This window comes from Bombina bombina, chromosome 2, assembly GCF_027579735.1.
Source record: "Bombina bombina isolate aBomBom1 chromosome 2, aBomBom1.pri, whole genome shotgun sequence".
NCBI lineage: Eukaryota > Metazoa > Chordata > Amphibia > Anura > Bombinatoridae > Bombina > Bombina bombina.
In genome coordinates, this window is record NC_069500.1 from 806,184,131 (window position 1) to 806,204,921 (window position 20,791).

Sequence of the window (20,791 nt, forward strand, 5' to 3'; positions counted from 1 at the left end):
TAGAGCATGTAATTTTAAGACACTTTTAAATTCCCTTCTATTTTCAAATGTGCTTTGTTCTCTTAGTATCCCTTGTTAAAAATGAATACGCACATATCTTACACTAGTGGGAGCTGCTGCTAATTGGTGCCTGCACACATTTGTCTCTTGTGATTGGATAACTAGATGTGTTCAGCTTCCTGCCAGTAGTGCAATGCTGTCCCTTCAGCAATGGATAACAAGAGAATGAAGCAAATTTGATAATAGAAGTAAATTGGAAAGTTGTTTAAAATTGTATGTTCTATATAAATCATAAAATAAAAATTTGGGGTTTACTATCCCTTTAACTTGGTGTTAAAGTTTTTGCAGACACCTCCTTTTAAGCCTATGCATAAAGTTGACATTTAAGCTTCTTTCTTGCAAGGTTTTGTTCCTTTTTGGCTATCTCTTCTAGAAGGGTTTCCGAATCGTCTGTTTTTTTCTTGTGACCCTCCTTATCTTTCATCAGGATAAGGCAGTCTTTTTGCCTAAAGTTGTGTCTTCAGACAATATTAGTAGGGAGATTGTTGTCCCTTGTTTGTGTCCTAATCCCAAGAATTCTTCAGAGAGATCTTTACATAATTTGGATGTTGTTATAGCATTGAAGTGTTACATTGATGCTACTAAGGATTTCAAAAAAACGTCTAGCTTGCTTGTTAACTTTTGTGGTTCTAGGAAAGGACACAAAGTTTCTGCTGTTTCTTTGGCCTCTTGGTTGAAACTTGATTAATAAAGCTTACTTGGAGGCAGGTCCACCTCTGCCAAAACGGATTACTGCTCATTCTACTAGGTCAGTTGCCACTTCTTGGGCTTTTAAGAATGAGGCTTCAGTTGACAATTTTGTAAGGCAGCTACTAGGGAAGGGTAATTCCCAGAAGTAATTTTCAAGGTGGTACACATTATGACAATAACTGACTGCACTCTTCAGTACCTGTTTTTGTGCTCCGTCTACTGCTTGTTAAAATTGAAATGAGTATTATGTACTTTTGATAAACAGTAACACTACTTAAATACACAAATATATAATTGCTTTCTGCACAGGGTGTGGAGACTGTAAAGAAAGAAATTGATGAAAGTGTCCTAGGTCAAACAGGACCCTATCGTCCACCTCCAAGGTTGAGGAAAAGAAGTGAATATTCTGGAGATGGAAGTAAAGAGGAAAAAATATTTGAAGCCAACGAGTATGTATTAACTGAACTGTGCTTAAAGGGACACTGTACCCAAAAATTTTATTTCGTGATTCAGATTGAGCATGAAATTTTAAGCAAATTTCTAATTTACTCCTATTATCAACTTTTCTTCATTCTCTTGGTATCTTTATTTGAAATGCAAGACTGTAAGTTTAGATGCCGGCCCATTTTTGGTGAACATCCTGGGTTGTCCTTGCTGATTGGTGGATAAATTCATCCACCAATAAAAAAGTGCTGTCCAGAGTACTGAAACCAAAAAAAGCTTAGATGCCTTCTTTTTCAAATAATGATAGCAAGGGAACGAGGAAAAATTGATAATAGGAGTACATTAGAAAGTTGCTTAAAATTGCATGCTCTATCTGAATTGCAAAAGAAAAAATTTGGGTTCTGTGTCCCTTTAAATAACATTTTAATGGCTATTAAAGTTGATTTTTTTTTTTTTTATAGGCACAGAATTTTATGGAAGGGGCATTCTAATGTGAAAATAACATGCTAGTTAGGAGCAACAGCTGTGCAATTTAAAGGGACACTAAACCCCCCCAAAATTGTACCTGCAATCGCAATATAAATATATTATCATTTACTTTGTAACTTACATGTTGTTTCAAAGAAGTACCACTTATGTGAAATCCTGTTCCGAAAATTGAACCATTTCCAAACCCACCGCTGGTTATATATTTTCCATCCTCCAATCATGACCGATAACCCAGGTTATCATAATGATGGAGTATAGCCACTATGCGCATGCGCAATATGCTTAATCGTCATATTCTAAGCAAACCAGTAGCCCCTCTGTAATTGTGGTATTACAGAGGGGATATGCGCATGCGCAAATTAAAGGATCGCAATGCTCATGGTGACGAAATAGCAAATTAATTATATGCAAAAAAAATGGATTGAGAGAGTGCACGGCCCACTTTAGAGGGTTGTCTTGAATGACGTCATCAGAGAAAATGAAAAATTAATTTTATATGGCAGAGAAACATTGTAATTTATCATATATGCATGTTGGGTAATTTAAATTTGTGGCCACGGTGCAGACAAAAAAAAAAGTTTTGGAATCCTTTAAATCACTGCCTTAGTTCTGCTTGTTTGTTGCAATGCTCCCTAGCAAGATTTTACCCATGTGTTGAACCATATTTTAAGCACATAGTTATCTAAGGACAGTAATGCAAAAATGACATAACATGTGCAGGGTATTGCAGATTCATAGAAGGTTAGAGGCGCCCTTTTAAAACCTTTTATAGTGAGTGTATCTGGTTTTGTTTGGTGTGGCCATTGAGAGGCCAGATGTACACAAGCTCTTGCCCTCATCTTAGCAATCACTGTTTAGGATGGGCCTTAACTATTTGCAGATGTAAATTCCAGAAGAAGCATGCCAAATAAACCATGGGTCAATATAATCTATATATATATATATATATATATATATATATATATATATATATATATATATATAAACACAATCCAGTTTATCCCACCAGTCGTCAGCAGCCTGGGTGCAAAAATGAAATAGTATACAGGAACAAGTGTTGCACTCACAGGTCTTTTTCAAAATTTTAATGTGGAACGTTTTCGGGGTTTAACACCCCTTCATCCGCATACAATTGTGCACACAAACAATCCTTTTATAGTGTATACAAATAGTGAAAAAACACAAACCTCTCATCTCCCAAATTTTGCGCCAAAACAAATTTCGTCACTGGAACGCATAGTGCGTTCCACAGTCAGAGCCAAAACCGGAAGTTCAGTGACATCACTTCCGGTTTTCGCCGAAACTAAAAAAATCAATAATAACCAGAGTGTATAAAACATTGCTATATCCACACATTACATAATGGATGCAGGTATGGTGTAGAGCATACAAATATGGTGCCCAAAATTATTATTAAATATGAGGCATCCATGTAAAGTAACAAAACTCATTCTTAATATGTGTTTATATTGTCATGGCAACCGCTGCCATGGATACAGTTGTCATAATAGACTTCAGTTAGTGAGCTAGACATAACACACTGATGTGACTCAATTAACATCAAAAGTGCTTCCTTAGAGTACGTGAAACCATTCAAACATGTGAAATCAAACTAAATTTAAAAACGAAATAGGAAATAATTCGTTATTCCTAGTAAAGAAATGACAATAATTAAAAACATAATGGAGTTATAACTTAGTGCCATTATTGACAATCCAATGGATTTTAAGGGGTTAAACTACACATAATTGCAGGAATTAGATAACCAGATTTAAAATTAAATAACCAGACTTAATGATAAGGCCAATCAATCTGGAAATAGGTGTGAACCATGTTGGAAATGGTTATTTGCAGAAATGGTCATAATCTGTGACCTGACATTTAAACCATCATCAAGGTTATACCATGCATATTGGTGTATACAATCCAAGGGTCAGGGTGAGAATACTGCATATCATATATATATATATATATATATATATATATATATATATATATATATATATATATATATATATATATATCTATCTGTGCATTAATCAAACAAGATAATATTAATTTAAGTAGAAAGAATACCTAGCTAGAGCACTTATTTATAGATTTTAACACATTATTGGGGGTTAATGAGTTATATTTTGATTAGAAAATGTGTCCTATAATTATGTTTTCTTTTAGTTTGGCATTGTTAATTGACTCATAGTCTTTAAATAAGACTAAAACAGACAAAAGTAAATGTTATTTTTTTTATACAATATATAAATTAAACACATTTTCAAAATATAAAAGAACTGATCAGCTAAAAAAGGACAAACATTTGTGTACAAATATAAACTTATTTTAAATGTTTTAATAGAATAAATATGTTTTCATTTTAAAGAGAAGCTATGGGTGTGGTGCTACATAAGGACTCCAAATGGTACCAGCAGTGGAAAGAGTTCAAGGAAAACAATGTTGTATTTAACAGTAAGTATAACCAAAACAAGACTTTACAATCTATGCACATATCATGTTTTCTGCAACTGTTGCAAGACTGACCGTAATTAACTTTACATCTAAAGTAGAGTTGTGGTTGTGCCCCTTTAAATATGTTAATAGATAATCATAGATATATTGGCTAATCAATGATATAGTGGCTAGTGCCAGTCCAAGGAAAGACCATACGTTGAAAACCTTTTTAGTGTGCTTGCCAAAATTGGAGATAATCTTAAAGGGACAGGAAACCCAATTTTTTTTCTTTCATAATTTAGACCATACACTTTTAAGGAACTTTCCAATTTACTTCTATTATCTAATTTGCTTTATTATTTAGGTATCCTTTGTTGAAAAGCATAGCTAGGTAGGCTCAGCATATGGGTTCTGTTTGCTGATTGGTGGCTACACATTTCTATATATTTTAAACCCCTGCAAAGAATTGTAAATATTGTGGCTTTTCCAGTTTCTGCAAGAATTGTAAGTGCAGACTGCAGATATCACAAGCCTATCTGCTATTTTCTACATAGCCATGGTTTGGTCACTTTAGTATCGTATTTATGTTCTTCCCAAATTGGCCCGTGCACATTATTCTATTCTTAGATTAGTCTTTGTTTAAAGGGATAGTCTTGTCCAAAATAAACTTTCATGATTCAGATAGGGCATGCAATTTTAAACAATTTTCCAATTTACTTTTATCAATAATTTTTCTTTGTTCTCTTGGTATTCTTAGTTGAAAACTAAACCTAGGAGGGTCATATGCTAATTTCTAAGCCCTTGAAGGCCGCCTCTTCTCTCAGGGAATTTTGACAGTTTTTTCACCACTAGAGGGTGTTAGTTCATGTCTGTCATATAGATAACACTGTGCTCATGTACGTGGAGTTCCTAGGAGCCAGGACTGATTGGCTAAAATGCATGTCTGTCAAAAGAACAGAAATAAGGGGGCAGTTTGCAGAGGCCTAGATACAAGATAATCACAGAGGTAAAACGTGTATTTACTGTATATAGCTGTGTTGGTTATGCAAATTTAGGGAATGGGTAATAAAGAGATTATCTATCTTTTAAAACAATATAAATTCTGGTGTAGATTGTCCCTTTAAATACATCATTATGGCTAGCATTTAGTTAGTGTTTAAGGACCTTTTTATAAAAGGTTATTAAACACTAATTTGATGCCAGTTAAAAATCTGACACATTTAATATACATGTTCCACAATCTGAGGCTTAGTTAATCCTCAAAGTAGTCTAATGCATGTCCCTGTCATTCTTGATTATTTTTATTTTTCATCCATTTCTCTGGAAAGCTATTTTATTTATTTCTTGCCTTTCCAATGAATTAGTAGTTAAACAAATTAGCTACTGATCTGCTTTTTACATTTATATTAATTATCTTGCTTTGGTATTTGTCTGTTCTTTTATATTACTTTGTTGAACTTTATTAACACTTATATCATCTGTGTGTTCTATCTGTCTTGCATCTTTTAAAATAATGTGTATTGTGACACCATATACCATTTTGTACTCCTGGTTTAAACTTAATTTTGTATTTTGCTTAAATATGTTTAGTATATTCAAGTATATTTTATGTGGTTTTAATAATGATAGGTTAAACAAAGCTTAATTCAAAGAGAAATAGGAATTCCTGGTTTAAAAAATGTATAGAAGTACCTTTACTTTATTGACACATTGTTCCTGAAAGTGTTTAAATGCTCCGTAGTTTATTATCCTGGCCCCCACCACAGCCGGTGTTCGGTCGAAATTTGCTCCCTCGTCAAGATTTTCTGCCTCCATGTGCAATGACATAATCACACTCCACATGTGTTTCAAAATAATGTGTGGAATGAGTCATTACAAGCATGCTGACATGGAGGTAGCAAATTTCAACGAAGATGAAAATGAATCCTTCCATTCCTTCTTTAACTGGCCACTTTTTAGTATGCAGGTCCATATGTCACCACGATGAAATAAAGCTTGTCTGCATTATAAGGATTACTTATAAATTCATTAACTATATGCTACAGGAGCTCATCAAACAGATGAATTTAATATACTAGAGGTCACATGATCATTTAAAAATATTCCCATGAAAAATCATATTTGCATTGGACTGTTTTATTTTATTTATTTTTTGTTTTACAGCAGGGTCCCAATAGCGCATTATCGAACATTGTGATTGCGCATACGCAGTTATGACATACGCTAATATGCGTTTGAGGCATGTGCTATTGGGACGTGTTGTCTCGTCTGCTTGATGATCTCCTGTAGTGTACAGATAATTAATTTAGGATTAAACTTTATTATGGAGAGACTCTTTATTTAATTGCGACATATGGACCTGCATATTAAAAAGTGTTGAAGAGACTCTTTATTTAATTTTGTTTACATATGGAGCTGTAAGTAAGAAGTGGCGTGTACGGCGCGGATAAGCAGTCAAAAATGTCAGTGGCTCCTTTAAGAAGGAATGCAAGGACAAATTTTAATCTCTAGAGAAATTTGCTACCTCCCTGTGCGCTTGTAATCACATTCCACACATTCTTTTGAAACGTGGAGTGCAATTACGTCATTGGGTGCATGCGCACATGGAGGTAGCAAATCTCGACGAGGGAGTACATTTCAAGCAGTGACATTCACCACTCATCTAATTTTTGTGAGAGCCATACGGCAAGAATTGGATTCTTGCCGTTTGGCTAGCGCAAACATTTTCATAAGCATACGCACATATGCGGTGAGGGCCTATGCACCAGTATTCAAACACCACACCTTCTCAGAGAGTCAGCAATGGCTTGTTTGACACAAATTAAATCTTCACAGACAAAATACACACCACCATTAGCTCTCTGAGCTTGAATACTGGTCCACTGGCCTCTCAACATATGTATATGTATGCCACTGGAAAACAGTAATAACTTTGTGAAACACTAGGATTTACCATTGGAACAAATAAAGGGGACTTTCATTCATGAAGTATAAAATACTTCATCCTGAAAGCTCCTTTATTTGTTCCAAGTGATAGCCACACTGAGCTGCTAAGGCAGCCCACAGGCAGAACGCTATCTGGCAGAGAGGTGATGTTTCCACCTCTTAGCCAGTAGCATTGCCGGAATTCCTGCACGGCTATTGGCTAAGAGGTGGAAAAGTCACTTTCCAATTTACTTAAATTATCAAATTTTGTTTCTGGGGAACAAAATCCTACTGAGCATGTGCACAAGCTCACAGGGTATACGTATACTAGTCTGTGATTGGCTGAAGTCTGTCACATGATACAGGGGGCCAGAAAATGGGAGAAAACCTAAATTTGTCAGAAAAACATCTAGGTGTTAAATCATTGTTTTTTTATTTTGCACATGTTAATTATGCAGTCCGACTGCATTGAATGGCCCTGTATTTGTGCTTTGTACATTAGGGTGATAAAAGAAGAAGCAGTCTTTTATACCTTAGAAATGTGTAGTGAAGTTTCTATTCATCCAGTTGTTGTTTTGATGAATGCCTCTACGCGAGGTGAGTAAAAACAAGATTCAATTTTCCTCTTTATTTCTTTTTGTGTTACTCCCAAAGGATTTTTTGAAATGAAGATGAAATATGACGAAAGTGATAACGCCTTTATCAGGGCCTCACGCACTATTACTGATAAAGTGACCGACCTTGTAGGTAAGTGTGATAAAGTTATTTTATTGTTTTTTTGCAAACATCCTGTATAAGAACTAATCCAATTTCTGTGAACTCTGACACTAATACTAATCTATAGATTTTTCTAATGTAGCACACTCTTCAGTGTATACCATTTTCTTTCTTTTTAACTCAGTCATCTGTACAGAGAAGCATTTCAGTGTGTTGATTAATATTCACATTTATATACACAGTATATATATTAATTGCTGGGTCCCTAGAAAATGATATGCCGTCATAAAACTAACATTTCCCAAATAATAATAAACATGATTAAAATAATAAATAAGTGAATAATAAAAATAAACTCAATACTTTTCTAATAACCATTCTATATTCTATAACCCACTCTTTTCCCATATGAACATATATACCAAAATTATGATGAATTAACCCCCTTATGAGATGCCATACAGGGTAGGTTGTCTGTCATGCCCTTAATGACATGTTGGCGGCTGTTCCCTAGGCTGTCACGAATGACGCCACCCCTGGCTTGCAAACTCAAGGACATAGTGTGCCTGTGATCACCTGCCTGTCAGTCATCAGGATCGGAGTGCCTCCATTATATGAGATATACGCTGCAATCAGTGTGTAGCTTATGCTGTGCTGGATATCCTCACATTCAGGCATCCAGAAACATTACAGTAACAGTCAAACATGACTTACTATGTATACCATCACTGTGACAGCCAGTCACAGTGATTGTATAATGAAAATGAGCCTAGATACTAACATGTAGCAATGCATGCTGGTATTGGGCTCTCTGGGCAATCACTAGAGTGAGACAGTCCAGTGATGCCCATGGTCATGTGATCACTGTCACAGTGATCACATGTCAAAAATAACCATTGTTTAACAATAGCTTGTATTTATTTGAAGGTATATTTATATATTATTTAAAATAAATGTTATTTTTTCTAAAGTTTTATTTTTCTTTCTATTGACACGGTGAGTCCACGGATCATCTCTAATTACTATTGGGAATATCACTCCTGGCCAGCAGGAGGAGGCAAAGAGCACCACAGCAAAGCTGTTAAATATCACCTCCAATCCCAGTCATTCTCTTTGCCTACGTTAAGAGCAAGGAGGTGGTAAAGTTTAGATGTCTGGAAGAAGATTCTTCAATCAAGATTTTATTATTTTCCAGCAGTGCAAGTTTGTTCTGCTTTTTTCCTGGGTCCATGTCAGTCTCTTCAGTACAGGAGTGGTGGCTTTTAAGCAATTGGGAACTTGTGGGGTATAATCCTCACTGCGCCTCCCAAATGATTATTGCTGCCCTAACTTAAAAGCCTGAGGGAGATCACTCAGTCTTTTCCTTTTTCCACAGGTCCGTGTGAGGGAGGATGCCTCTCAAACCTAGTGAGCTGCCCTGCTGCCAGACAGATTACATAGAGGTAAGTGCTAAGTTTATTTTTCTAGGAAGCAATACAGAAAAATATTGGCACTTTAACAGTTTATCTGTTGGGACATTAGACTAATTTTTCCTATTGTAGGTCATGGGACAATGTGAGGCAGTTTGTGCAGACACTGGGGACGAGAGGAGAAGGGACTATAGACTTAGTTCTTTATTATTATTGAGGTTACGGTGGTTATACTTTCTGCAGCTTTACTTTCATATTTAATGCTAGCCGGGAGGTTCTGGTGGTGACGCCCACGATAGGCGGGTCTGTTCTAAAAGCGGCAAAGAATTTGCACGCTTTTTCCTCCCTATTCATTTTCGGAGGTGTTCCTTCTAGTTGCGGTTCCGCTTTTCTGCTAGGCGGTTTCCGGATACAGTGCGGAACAGCTCTGATTGAGTCCGGATATTTCTATTACTGAAGGGACAGTTCTTTTCTCCGGCGGTCTGAAGGACAGGTAGGCACCTCAGCAGGGCTGGCAGAGGTGTAGAAGCTGTCAGGGGTGTTATAAGAGGTTTTTGTGTGACACGATATAAAAAGTTACCGTTTAAAATTTAAAGGGACAGTACCGTTTTTTGTGATTTTTTTTTTTAACCCCTTAATGACCGGACCATTTTTCAATTTTCTTACCCTTAATGACAATGGCTATTTTTACATTTCTGCAGTGTTTGTGTTTAGCTGTAATTTTCCTCTTACTCATTTACTGTACCTACACATATTATATACCGTTTTTCTCGCCATTAAATGGACTTTCTAAAGTTACCATTATTTTCATCATATCTTATAATTTACTATAAAAAAAATATAAAATATGAGGAAAAAATTGAAAAAAACACACTTTTTCTAACTTTGACCCCTAAAATCTGTTACACATCTACAACCACCAAAAAACACCCATTCTAAATAGTTTCTAAATTTTGTCCCGAGTTTAGAAATACCCAATGTTTACATGTTTTTTGCTTTTTTTTGCAAGTTATAGGGCAATAAGTACAAGTAGCACTTTGCTATTTCCAAACCACCTTTTTTCAAAATTAGTGCTAGTTGCATTGGAACACTGATATCTGTCAGGAATCCCTGAATATCCCTTGACATGTATTTTTTTTTTTTTAGTAGACATCCCAAAGTATTGATCTAGGCCCATTTTGGTATATTTCATGCCACCATTTCACCGCCAAATGCGATCAAATAAAAAAAATTGTTGACTTTTTCCACAAACTTTAGGTTTCTCGCTGAATTTATTTACAAACATCTTGTGCAATTATGGTATAAATGGTGTTAAATACTTCTCTTGGATCCCCTTTGTTCAGAAATAGCAGACATATATGGCTTTGGCGTTGCTTTTTTGTAAATAGAAGGCTGCTAAATGCCACTGCACACCACGCGTGTATTATGCCCAGCAGTGAAGGGGTTAATTAGGGAGCTTGTAGGGAGCTTTTAGGTTTAATTTTAGCTTTATTGTAGTGTAGTAGACAAATACAATCATACAATAGTAATAAGAATATTACTATAATAACCCTTGGCGCTAACGTGTAGCTAAAATTGGTAATGCAAAGGTTCTAATTATTGTATACTATAAACAATAAATTACCTTTGTACAATGGAAATGATAATTCCTTGCAGATATGTGAAAACTGGGTAGTTGATTAAGGGATGTGCTTAAGGATAAACCAGAGTAATGGTGCAGGTAAAAAATAAACAAATTTTATTACAATCTTAATCGTGCACAGAAATATTTTTTAAAACAAAATTTAAAAACACTCTGATCAGGCGTTTGACAATGTAGTATCAATAAAATCCCTAAAAACCTCAAAATAAAATTGCATAAATGAAATAACAATAAAACAACAATGAGACAATCACTATCACAAATGGTTAATTCGAGATAGAGAACAAAGATCCCATTGGAAACCAAGGAAGATCCAGGTCAGCTGGAAGTTAGTGGTATTTTAACCGGAGCTGTAACGAGATGAGATCCAAATGAACAGACAGGAAGAGAGCCAAAATTTAAGGTGTTCACTTATTACTTACACCGAAAATGCTCTATGAAGTCCCAGCTGTCTCTCTATAGCGGTCCTGGATTAGATCACTGCTGGATGGATCCCCGAAATGAAGGAAACCTCTTGTCTTTTACAATCCGTATCAGCACTCACGCCAGATAGACCAAACTGTGCTCTGGGTCTCTGTGCGGTCTCGACGCTGGTAATTAGTTCCAGTCACCTGTGTGTTAGAAAAGTGGGCGGAGCAACGCGTTTCAGCCCGGTCTGGGCCTTTGTCAAGCTCCTGATGGATGGGAGGTCAGGTGTTTTATACCGTCACCCCTGCATATGATTGGTTAGGCATCAATTCAAAAACAAAAACAAAGAGAACTGCGATACAGATACAAAATGATACATTTTTTCTATTGTTACTTTCTGCTCTTATTCCTAATACATTTAAAGATGCACAATTTGCCCTTCAAATTTCAGCTTATTTGATGATCAATTTAAGATTCTTTTAAGATTAACAATCATTTTATATTTATAACGGATTCGTAGAGACATACAGAAAGGGGAAATTTATTTTCATTTTTACTTGCACCCCCTATATTATCCCGTCCAAAGCACATCCCGCAGGGAAAAAACAGGTGTTTTTTTTTTTGTTTTTTTTTTTTAAAAAACTACTCTCTATGTCAATTATCCCAGTATCAATTTGTTTAAGTATAATCTAATAGAGAACCATACAGTAATCTAAACAGATATATTCAACAAATACAATTTTAAGTCCGCAATGTAAATAAAGGAGTTAAGATAATTTACAAAAAAAAGCAAAACTAAGGGGAAGAAGCAAATAGGATTTATTTATTATCTAAGGAAACACCCTATATCGAAATCTAAGTTTAGGCCGTTCGGTTTAAGCGATTTTAGATCAAAAATCCATTTGGTCTCTTAAGTAATTCTGACTGTGCATTTCCCCCTCTCCAGTTCTTTTTCAACTTGTCTATACCCACATATGAAAAACACTTCATATCTCCCCCATTACAGGTAATGAAGTGTTTTGGTATAGGGAGATCTTTGTTCCTGTCTAAATCGTGATTTTCAATCGACCAGATATGTTCACGAATTCGGTCTCGTAGGGGTCTTTCTGATTCCCCTATATATTGCTTGCCACATTTACACTGTATTAAATAAATAACCGATTTGTCTGAGCACCTTATGGTGTCTCTAATTTTATAGGATTTTCCTGTGACAGTTGATTTGAATTCCTTTTCCTTTTTGGAGTGTTTACACGCCTTACAGGTTAGGCATGGAAAAAAACCTTCTAAGGTGTTACCTTTTAAATCCATTTGTTTTTCTTTATTTTTATGTCTATTTTTATTTTTATTTTTATTTTCAGTTGGTGCTAAAATGGACTTTAGGTTTCGAGCCTTCTTATAAATAATGTGTGGTTTTTTAGGGAGTAGAGAGCCTATGAGCTCATCGTTCTTTAGTATTCCCCAATGTTTTTTTAATATTTTTTCTATCAGAAATTTATTATTACTATAATTTGTGATAAATGGAATAAATAGGTTATCCTCTGCAGCTTGTTGAATTCTTTTAGGGTTTTTTTTATTTTTAAATCCATTTTTATTTACCAAATCACATCTATTTACTTGTCTTATTTCTTGTCTTATTTCCTCTATCTTTTTGTCATTATAGCCCCTATCTACAAATTTCTGTTTTAATTTTTCAGACTGACTGTCAAAATCGGATATATTTGTACAATTTTTCTTTATACGTAGGAACTGTCCTTTAGGAATATTGTCAATCCATCTTGGATGGTGACAGCTCGTATGGTGGATATAGCTATTTGCATCCACATTTTTAAAATGTGTTTTTGAATGTATTTGATTGTTCACAGGGAATAGTTCTAGATCTAAGAAATTCACACTTTTTTTGCTTTTTTCACAAGTAAAACGGAGATTCATCTCATTATTATTCATACTTTCAATAAACTCATTTAACCTAACTTCATCACCCCTCCAAATAATAAGGATGTCATCTATATAACGCTTGTAAGACACCAGGCTTGCTCCAAAGTTGGTATTGCTGAGAAAAAAATGTTCCCAAAAACCCATAAATAAATTTGCATAACTTGGAGCAAACCTGGTGCCCATTGCTGTTCCTCTTTCTTGATTAAAAAACTGAGAGTCATAACTGAAAAAATTATGTGTTAAGATGAATTTGATAGAGTCTATAAGGAAACCTTTTTGTTCCTCTTTCAAGGTCTCATCTTTGTCTAAGAAGTGTTTTACGGCTAATATACCGTCATGGTGATTTATACAGGTATATAATGACGTCACATCACATGTGGCAAGGAGGTAATCCTCCTGCCAGGTGATGGTGTCTACTAATTTCAGAACATCTGTAGAATCTTTTAAGTATGACGGTAATGTCCTGACATATTTTTGTAAAAAGATATCCAGATATTCCGATAAATTTGCTGTCAGGGATCCGATTCCTGAGATGATCGGCCTACCTGGAGGGTTAATAAGTGTTTTGTGAATTTTTGGCAAGCAATATAGTAGGGGAATTTTTGGAAATTTGGGTACTATATAGCCTCTCTCTTTGTCATTAAGTATTCCTTTATCATGTGCAGAATCTATTAATTTTATTAATTCCTCATTGTATCTTTTCGTTGGATCACTCAGTAATTTTTTATAAGTGTCGTTATCTTTTACAATATTTTCACACATTATTTGATAGTCTGCCCGATCTAAGATGACTATTCCCCCGCCCTTATCTGCGGGCTTTATAATTATATCATCCATCTCCAATTCGCTAATGATCATTAGTTGTTTCCTACTTAAATTGCTATATGTTTTATTTATTTTATCCTCAGTCAGATTTTCAATGTCCCTCAGAATTAATTTCTCAAATGTCTCTATTATAGGACCTTTCTCATGCTTGGGGTAAAATACAGACTTGCTTCTTAGGTCTGTATGTATATATTCACTATTATTGGTTAAAGTATCCCCAGCCATTTTTTCTATTTCACTTTTTTGGAACCATCTCTTTACGGTTAATTTTCTGACAAACTTATGTGCATCAATATATGTCTCGAATCTGTTAAGTTTGCAACTTGGTGCAAAAGATAGACCTTTTCCCAATAGTTCCTCATGTTCTGAATTCAGTATTTTCTTACTAAGATTAAAGATACCTAAGTTATTACCTGGTTTCTCTAAAATCGGGTCTTTTTTGAGTCTCCTGCTTCCACCTCTCTTTCCTCTCTGTCTGATGCCCTTCTTTTTCTTAAATCTCTTTGCGGAAGTGGACTTGCAAATGAATTTTGGCCTTGTCCTAAAAAAGGGCGGGATGAAGTAGAGGTGGAAGAAGAAGAAGTAGATGCATGTTGATTTATTTGTTCAGTTTCCCTAGTGTCCTGCAATGGAGCATACCTATTAGACAGTCTCCAATCATTACTATTATCTCGATTTGAGTTATATCTATTTTCACCTTGTTGATTGTATTGAGATCTATTATTATAATTTGGTCTATAGTTTTCATTACTATTTTTTTGTTGTTGTTTACCATCATTATAATTGTATGGTCTATGATCTCTCTGATACATTTGTCTTGCATTATACGATTGATCTCTGTAATTGTAGTCCCTTACTCTTGGACTTTGTATATTTCCCCTCATGTGGCCATATTCATTACTATTATTATGACTATAGCAGGAGTCGTAATTATTCCCAAAATTATGCTGTTTCTGTAAATGATTATAATTTTCATAATTTCTAGCCCTAGTGTGCCCTGATACTTGATTATAATCCCCATACCTTCTCTGTTCATTACTTTTATATTGTTGTGAATTGATAGTATTAGCCCTTTCTGCTTTTTTAGGGTCAGTCCTATTATTTTCTTTCTCTGTGAATTTTGTATGTCTCCATGTATGTGAGATATAGTTATCCCAATTAGGTTGATTTATGTGGGATAAGTAATCCTCACGGTCCCTTTCAAATTTTCTTATTTTAACTTTTAGAATATCCTCCTTAGTACTAGCTAGCAATTTCTTGATTTCTTTTTCTTTGTTTATATATTCCATATTATTCTCAAACTCTTTTAACTGAATTTCTAATTCTCTAATCTCAATCTCTAATTTTTTCAAAATTTCGCCCCTGTAGTCTTTTATCAATCTCAAAAGGTTAAAAGAAACTTGCTCTAGGATATCGTTCCACCTTTTTTTAAATTCTATATCCTCAATTTTAAAAGCACATTCTTTTTTAATTCGTAATCCCCGTGGGACTCTTTTATTTTCTAAATATTTTTCAATGAAAATGAATTCTGTTCTATGTTTCATCTCTAATACTAGTTTGTCCTCTAAATCCTTCATTAGTTTGCATAATGAATCTACATTATCTGGAGTGACAATAATATTATCAGTTTGGAAAATATTATAAATCCCCTTATATACTTCATCTCTATATTTAAAAACATTAGATTCAGTCATATCCCTGCAGCTGATTGTCACTAGTGAGGATAAAAAAACAACAGTGTACTGAGGGGTGTGATCAACCTGCGCTGGGAGAGTTACCAATAAACCACTGGGTAAATGGAGTATCCTCAAACTCCACAGAGAAAAATACAATCATACAATAGTAATAAGAATATTACTATAATAACCCTTGGCGCTAACGTGTAGCTAAAATTGGTAATGCAAAGGTTCTAATTATTGTATACTATAAACAATAAATTACCTTGGTACAATGGAAATGATAATTCCTTGCAGATATGTGAAAACTGGGTAGTTGATTAAGGGATGTGCTTAAGGATAAACCAGAGTAATGGTGCAGGTAAAAAATAAACAAATTTTATTACAATCTTAATCGTGCACAGAAATATTTTTTAAAACAAAATTTAAAAACACTCTGATCAGGCGTTTGACAATGTAGTATCAATAAAATCCCTAAAAACCTCAAAATAAAATTGCATAAATGAAATAACAATAAAACAACAATGAGACAATCACTATCACAAATGGTTAATTCGAGATAGAGAACAAAGATCCCATTGGAAACCAAGGAAGATCCACGTCAGCTGGAAGTTAGTGGTATTTTAACCGGAGCTGTAACGAGATGAGTGAATCTAATGTTTTTAAATATAGAGATGAAGTATATAAGGGGATTTATAATATTTTCCAAACTGATAATATTATTGTCACTCCAGATAATGTAGATTCATTATGCAAACTAATGAAGGATTTAGAGGACAAACTAGTATTAGAGATGAAACATAGAACAGAATTCATTTTCATTGAAAAATATTTAGAAAATAAGAGTCCCACGGGGATTACGAATTAAAAAAGAATGTGCTTTTAAAATTGAGGATATAGAATTTAAAAAAAGGTGGAACGATATCCTAGAGCAAGCTTCTTTTAACCTTTTGAGATTGATAAAAGACTACAGGGGCGAAATTTTGAAAAAATTAGAGATTGAGATTAGAGAATTAGAAATTCAGTTAAAAGAGTTTGAGAATAATATGGAATATATAAACAAAGAAAAAGAAATCAAGAAATTGCTAGCTAGTACTAAGGAGGATATTCTAAAAGTTAAAATAAGAAAATTTGAAAGGGACCGTGAGGATTACTTATCCCACATAAATCAACCTAATTGGGATAACTATATCTCACATACATGGAGACATACAAAATTCACAGAGAAAGAAAATAATAGGACTGACCCTAAAAAAGCAGAAAGGGCTAATACTATCAATTCACAACAATATAAAAGTAATGAACAGAGAAGGTATGGGGATTATAATCAAGTATCAGGGCACACTAGGGCTAGAAATTATGAAAATTATAATCATTTACAGAAACAGCATAATTTTGGGAATAATTACGACTCCTGCTATAGTCATAATAATAGTAATGAATATGGCCACATGAGGGGAAATATACAAAGTCCAAGAGTAAGGGACTACAATTACAGAGATCAATCGTATAATGCAAGACAAATGTATCAGAGAGATCATAGACCATACAATTATAATGATGGTAAACAACAACAAAAAAATAGTAATGAAAACTATAGACCAAATTATAATAATAGATCTCAATACAATCAACAAGGTGAAAATAGATATAACTCAAATCGAGATAATAGTAATGATTGGAGACTGTCTAATAGGTATGCTCCATTGCAGGACACTAGGGAAACTGAACAAATAAATCAACATGCATCTACTTCTTCTTCTTCCACCTCTACTTCATCCCGCCCTTTTTTAGGACAAGGCCAAAATTCATTTGCAAGTCCACTTCCGCAAAGAGATTTAAGAAAAAGAAGGGCATCAGACAGAGAGGAAAGAGAGGTGGAAGCAGGAGACTCAAAAAAGACCCGATTTTAGAGAAACCAGGTAATAACTTAGGTATCTTTAATCTTAGTAAGAAAATACTGAATTCAGAACATGAGGAACTATTGGGAAAAGGTCTATCTTTTGCACCAAGTTGCAAACTTAACAGATTCGAGACATATATTGATGCACATAAGTTTGTCAGAAAATTAACCGTAAAGAGCTGGTTCCAAAAAAGTGAAATAGAAAAAATGGCTGGGGATACTTTAACCAATAATAGTGAATATATACATACAGACCTAAGAAGCAAGTCTGTATTTTACCCCAAGCATGAGAAAGGTCCTATAATAGAGACATTTGAGAAATTAATTCTGAGGGACATTGAAAATCTGACTGAGGATAAAATAAATAAAACATATAGCAATTTAAGTAGGAAACAACTAATGATCATTAGCGAATTGGAGATGGATGATATAATTATAAAGCCCGCAGATAAGGGCGGGGGAATAGTCATCTTAGATCGGGCAGACTATCAAATAATGTGTGAAAATATTGTAAAAGATAACGACACTTATAAAAAATTACTGAGTGATCCAACGAAAAGATACAATGAGGAATTAATAAAATTAATAGATTCTGCACATGATAAAGGAATACTTAATGACAAAGAGAGAGGCTATATAGTACCCAAATTTCCAAAAATTCCCCTACTATATTGCTTGCCAAAAATTCACAAAACACTTATTAACCCTCCAGGTAGGCCGATCATCTCAGGAATCGGATCCCTGACAGCAAATTTATCGGAATATCTGGATATCTTTTTACAAAAATATGTCAGGACATTACCGTCATACTTAAAAGATTCTACAGATGTTCTGAAATTAGTAGACACCATCACCTGGCAGGAGGATTACCTCCTTGCCACATGTGATGTGACGTCATTATATACCTGTATAAATCACCATGACGGTATATTAGCCGTAAAACACTTCTTAGACAAAGATGAGACCTTGAAAGAGGAACAAAAAGGTTTCCTTATAGACTCTATCAAATTCATCTTAACACATAATTTTTTCAGTTATGACTCTCAGTTTTTTAATCAAGAAAGAGGAACAGCAATGGGCACCAGGTTTGCTCCAAGTTATGCAAATTTATTTATGGGTTTTTGGGAACATTTTTTTCTCAGCAATACCAACTTTGGAGCAAGCCTGGTGTCTTACAAGCGTTATATAGATGACATCCTTATTATTTGGAGGGGTGATGAAGTTAGGTTAAATGAGTTTATTGAAAGTATGAATAATAATGAGATGAATCTCCGTTTTACTTGTGAAAAAAGCAAAAAAAGTGTGAATTTCTTAGATCTAGAACTATTCCCTGTGAACAATCAAATACATTCAAAAACACATTTTAAAAATGTGGATGCAAATAGCTATATCCACCATACGAGCTGTCACCATCCAAGATGGATTGACAATATTCCTAAAGGACAGTTCCTACGTATAAAGAAAAATTGTACAAATATATCCGATTTTGACAGTCAGTCTGAAAAATTAAAACAGAAATTTGTAGATAGGGGCTATAATGACAAAAAGATAGAGGAAATAAGACAAGAAATAAGACAAGTAAATAGATGTGATTTGGTAAATAAAAATGGATTTAAAAATAAAAAAAACCCTAAAAGAATTCAACAAGCTGCAGAGGATAACCTATTTATTCCATTTATCACAAATTATAGTAATAATAAATTTCTGATAGAAAAAATATTAAAAAAACATTGGGGAATACTAAAGAACGATGAGCTCATAGGCTCTCTACTCCCTAAAAAACCACAAATTATTTATAAGAAGGCTCGAAACCTAAAGTCCATTTTAGCACCAACTGAAAATAAAAATAAAAATAGACATAAAAATAAAGAAAAACAAATGGATTTAAAAGGTAACACCTTAGAAGGTTTTTTTCCATGCCTAACCTGTAAGGCGTGTAAACACTCCAAAAAGGAAAAGGAATTCAAATCAACTGTCAGGAAAATCCTATAAAATTAGAGACACCATAAGGTGCTCAGACAAATCGGTTATTTATTTAATACAGTGTAAATGTGGCAAGCAATATATAGGGGAATCAGAAAGACCCCTACGAGACCGAATTCGTGAACATATCTGGTCGATTGAAAATCACGATTTAGACAGGAACAAAGATCTCCCTATACCAAAACACTTCATTACCTGTAATGGGGGAGATATGAAGTGTTTTTCATATGTGGGTATAGACAAGTTGAAAAAGAACTGGAGAGGGGGAAATGCACAGTCAGAATTACTTAAAAAAGAGACCAAATGGATTTTTGATCTAAAATCGCTTAAACCGAACGGCCTAAACTTAGATTTCGATATAGGGTGTTTCCTTAGAGAATAAATCCTATTTGCTTCTTCCCCTTAGTTTTGCTTTTTTTTGTAAATTATCTTAACTCCTTTATTTACATTGCGGACTTAAAATTGTATTTGTTGAATATATCTGTTTAGATTACTGTATGGTTCTCTATTAGATTATACTTAAACAAATTGATACTGGGATAATTGACATAGAGAGTAGTTTTTTAAAAAAACAAAAAAAAAAAAACAAAAAACAAAAAAAAAAACCTGTTTTTTCCCTGCGGGATGTGCTTTGGACGGGATAATATAGGGGGTGCAAGTAAAAATGAAAATAAATTTCCCCTTTCTGTATGTCTCTACGAATCCGTTATAAATATAAAATGATTGTTAATCTTAAAAGAATCTTAAATTGATCATCAAATAAGCTGAAATTTGAAGGGCAAATTGTGCATCTTTAAATGTATTAGGAATAAGAGCAGAAAGTAACAATAGAAAAAATGTATCATTTTGTATCTGTATCGCAGTTCTCTTTGTTTTTGTTTTTGAATTGATGCCTAACCAATCATATGCAGGGGTGACGGTATAAAAGACCTGACCTCCCATCCATCAGGAGCTTGACAAAGGCCCAGACCGGGCTGAAACGCGTTGCTCCGCCCACTTTTCTCACACACAGGTGACTGGAACTAATTACCAGCGTCGAGACCGCACAGAGACCCAGAGCACAGTTTGGTCTATCTGGCGTGAGTGCTGATACGGATTGTAAAAGACAAGAGGTTTCCTTCATTTCGGGGATCCATCCAGCAGTGATCTAATCCAGGACCGCTATAGAGAGACAGCTGGGACTTCATAGAGCATTTTCGGTGTAAGTAATAAGTGAACACCTTAAATTTTGGCTCTCTTC

General features: G+C 34.4%; 1 protein-coding gene across 1 annotated transcript in view; it reads left to right on the plus strand.

Moving 5' to 3' along the window:
* TIMM44 (translocase of inner mitochondrial membrane 44) overlaps positions 1-20,791 on the plus strand; it is a 57,002-nt gene that overhangs the window by 12,626 nt on the left and 23,585 nt on the right. The window contains exons 6-8 of the mRNA XM_053703015.1: positions 1,060-1,199; positions 4,061-4,146; positions 7,708-7,800. Of these exons, the coding sequence (XP_053558990.1) occupies positions 1,060-1,199; positions 4,061-4,146; positions 7,708-7,800 (319 nt within the window). The remainder of the gene's footprint in view (positions 1-1,059; positions 1,200-4,060; positions 4,147-7,707; positions 7,801-20,791) is intronic.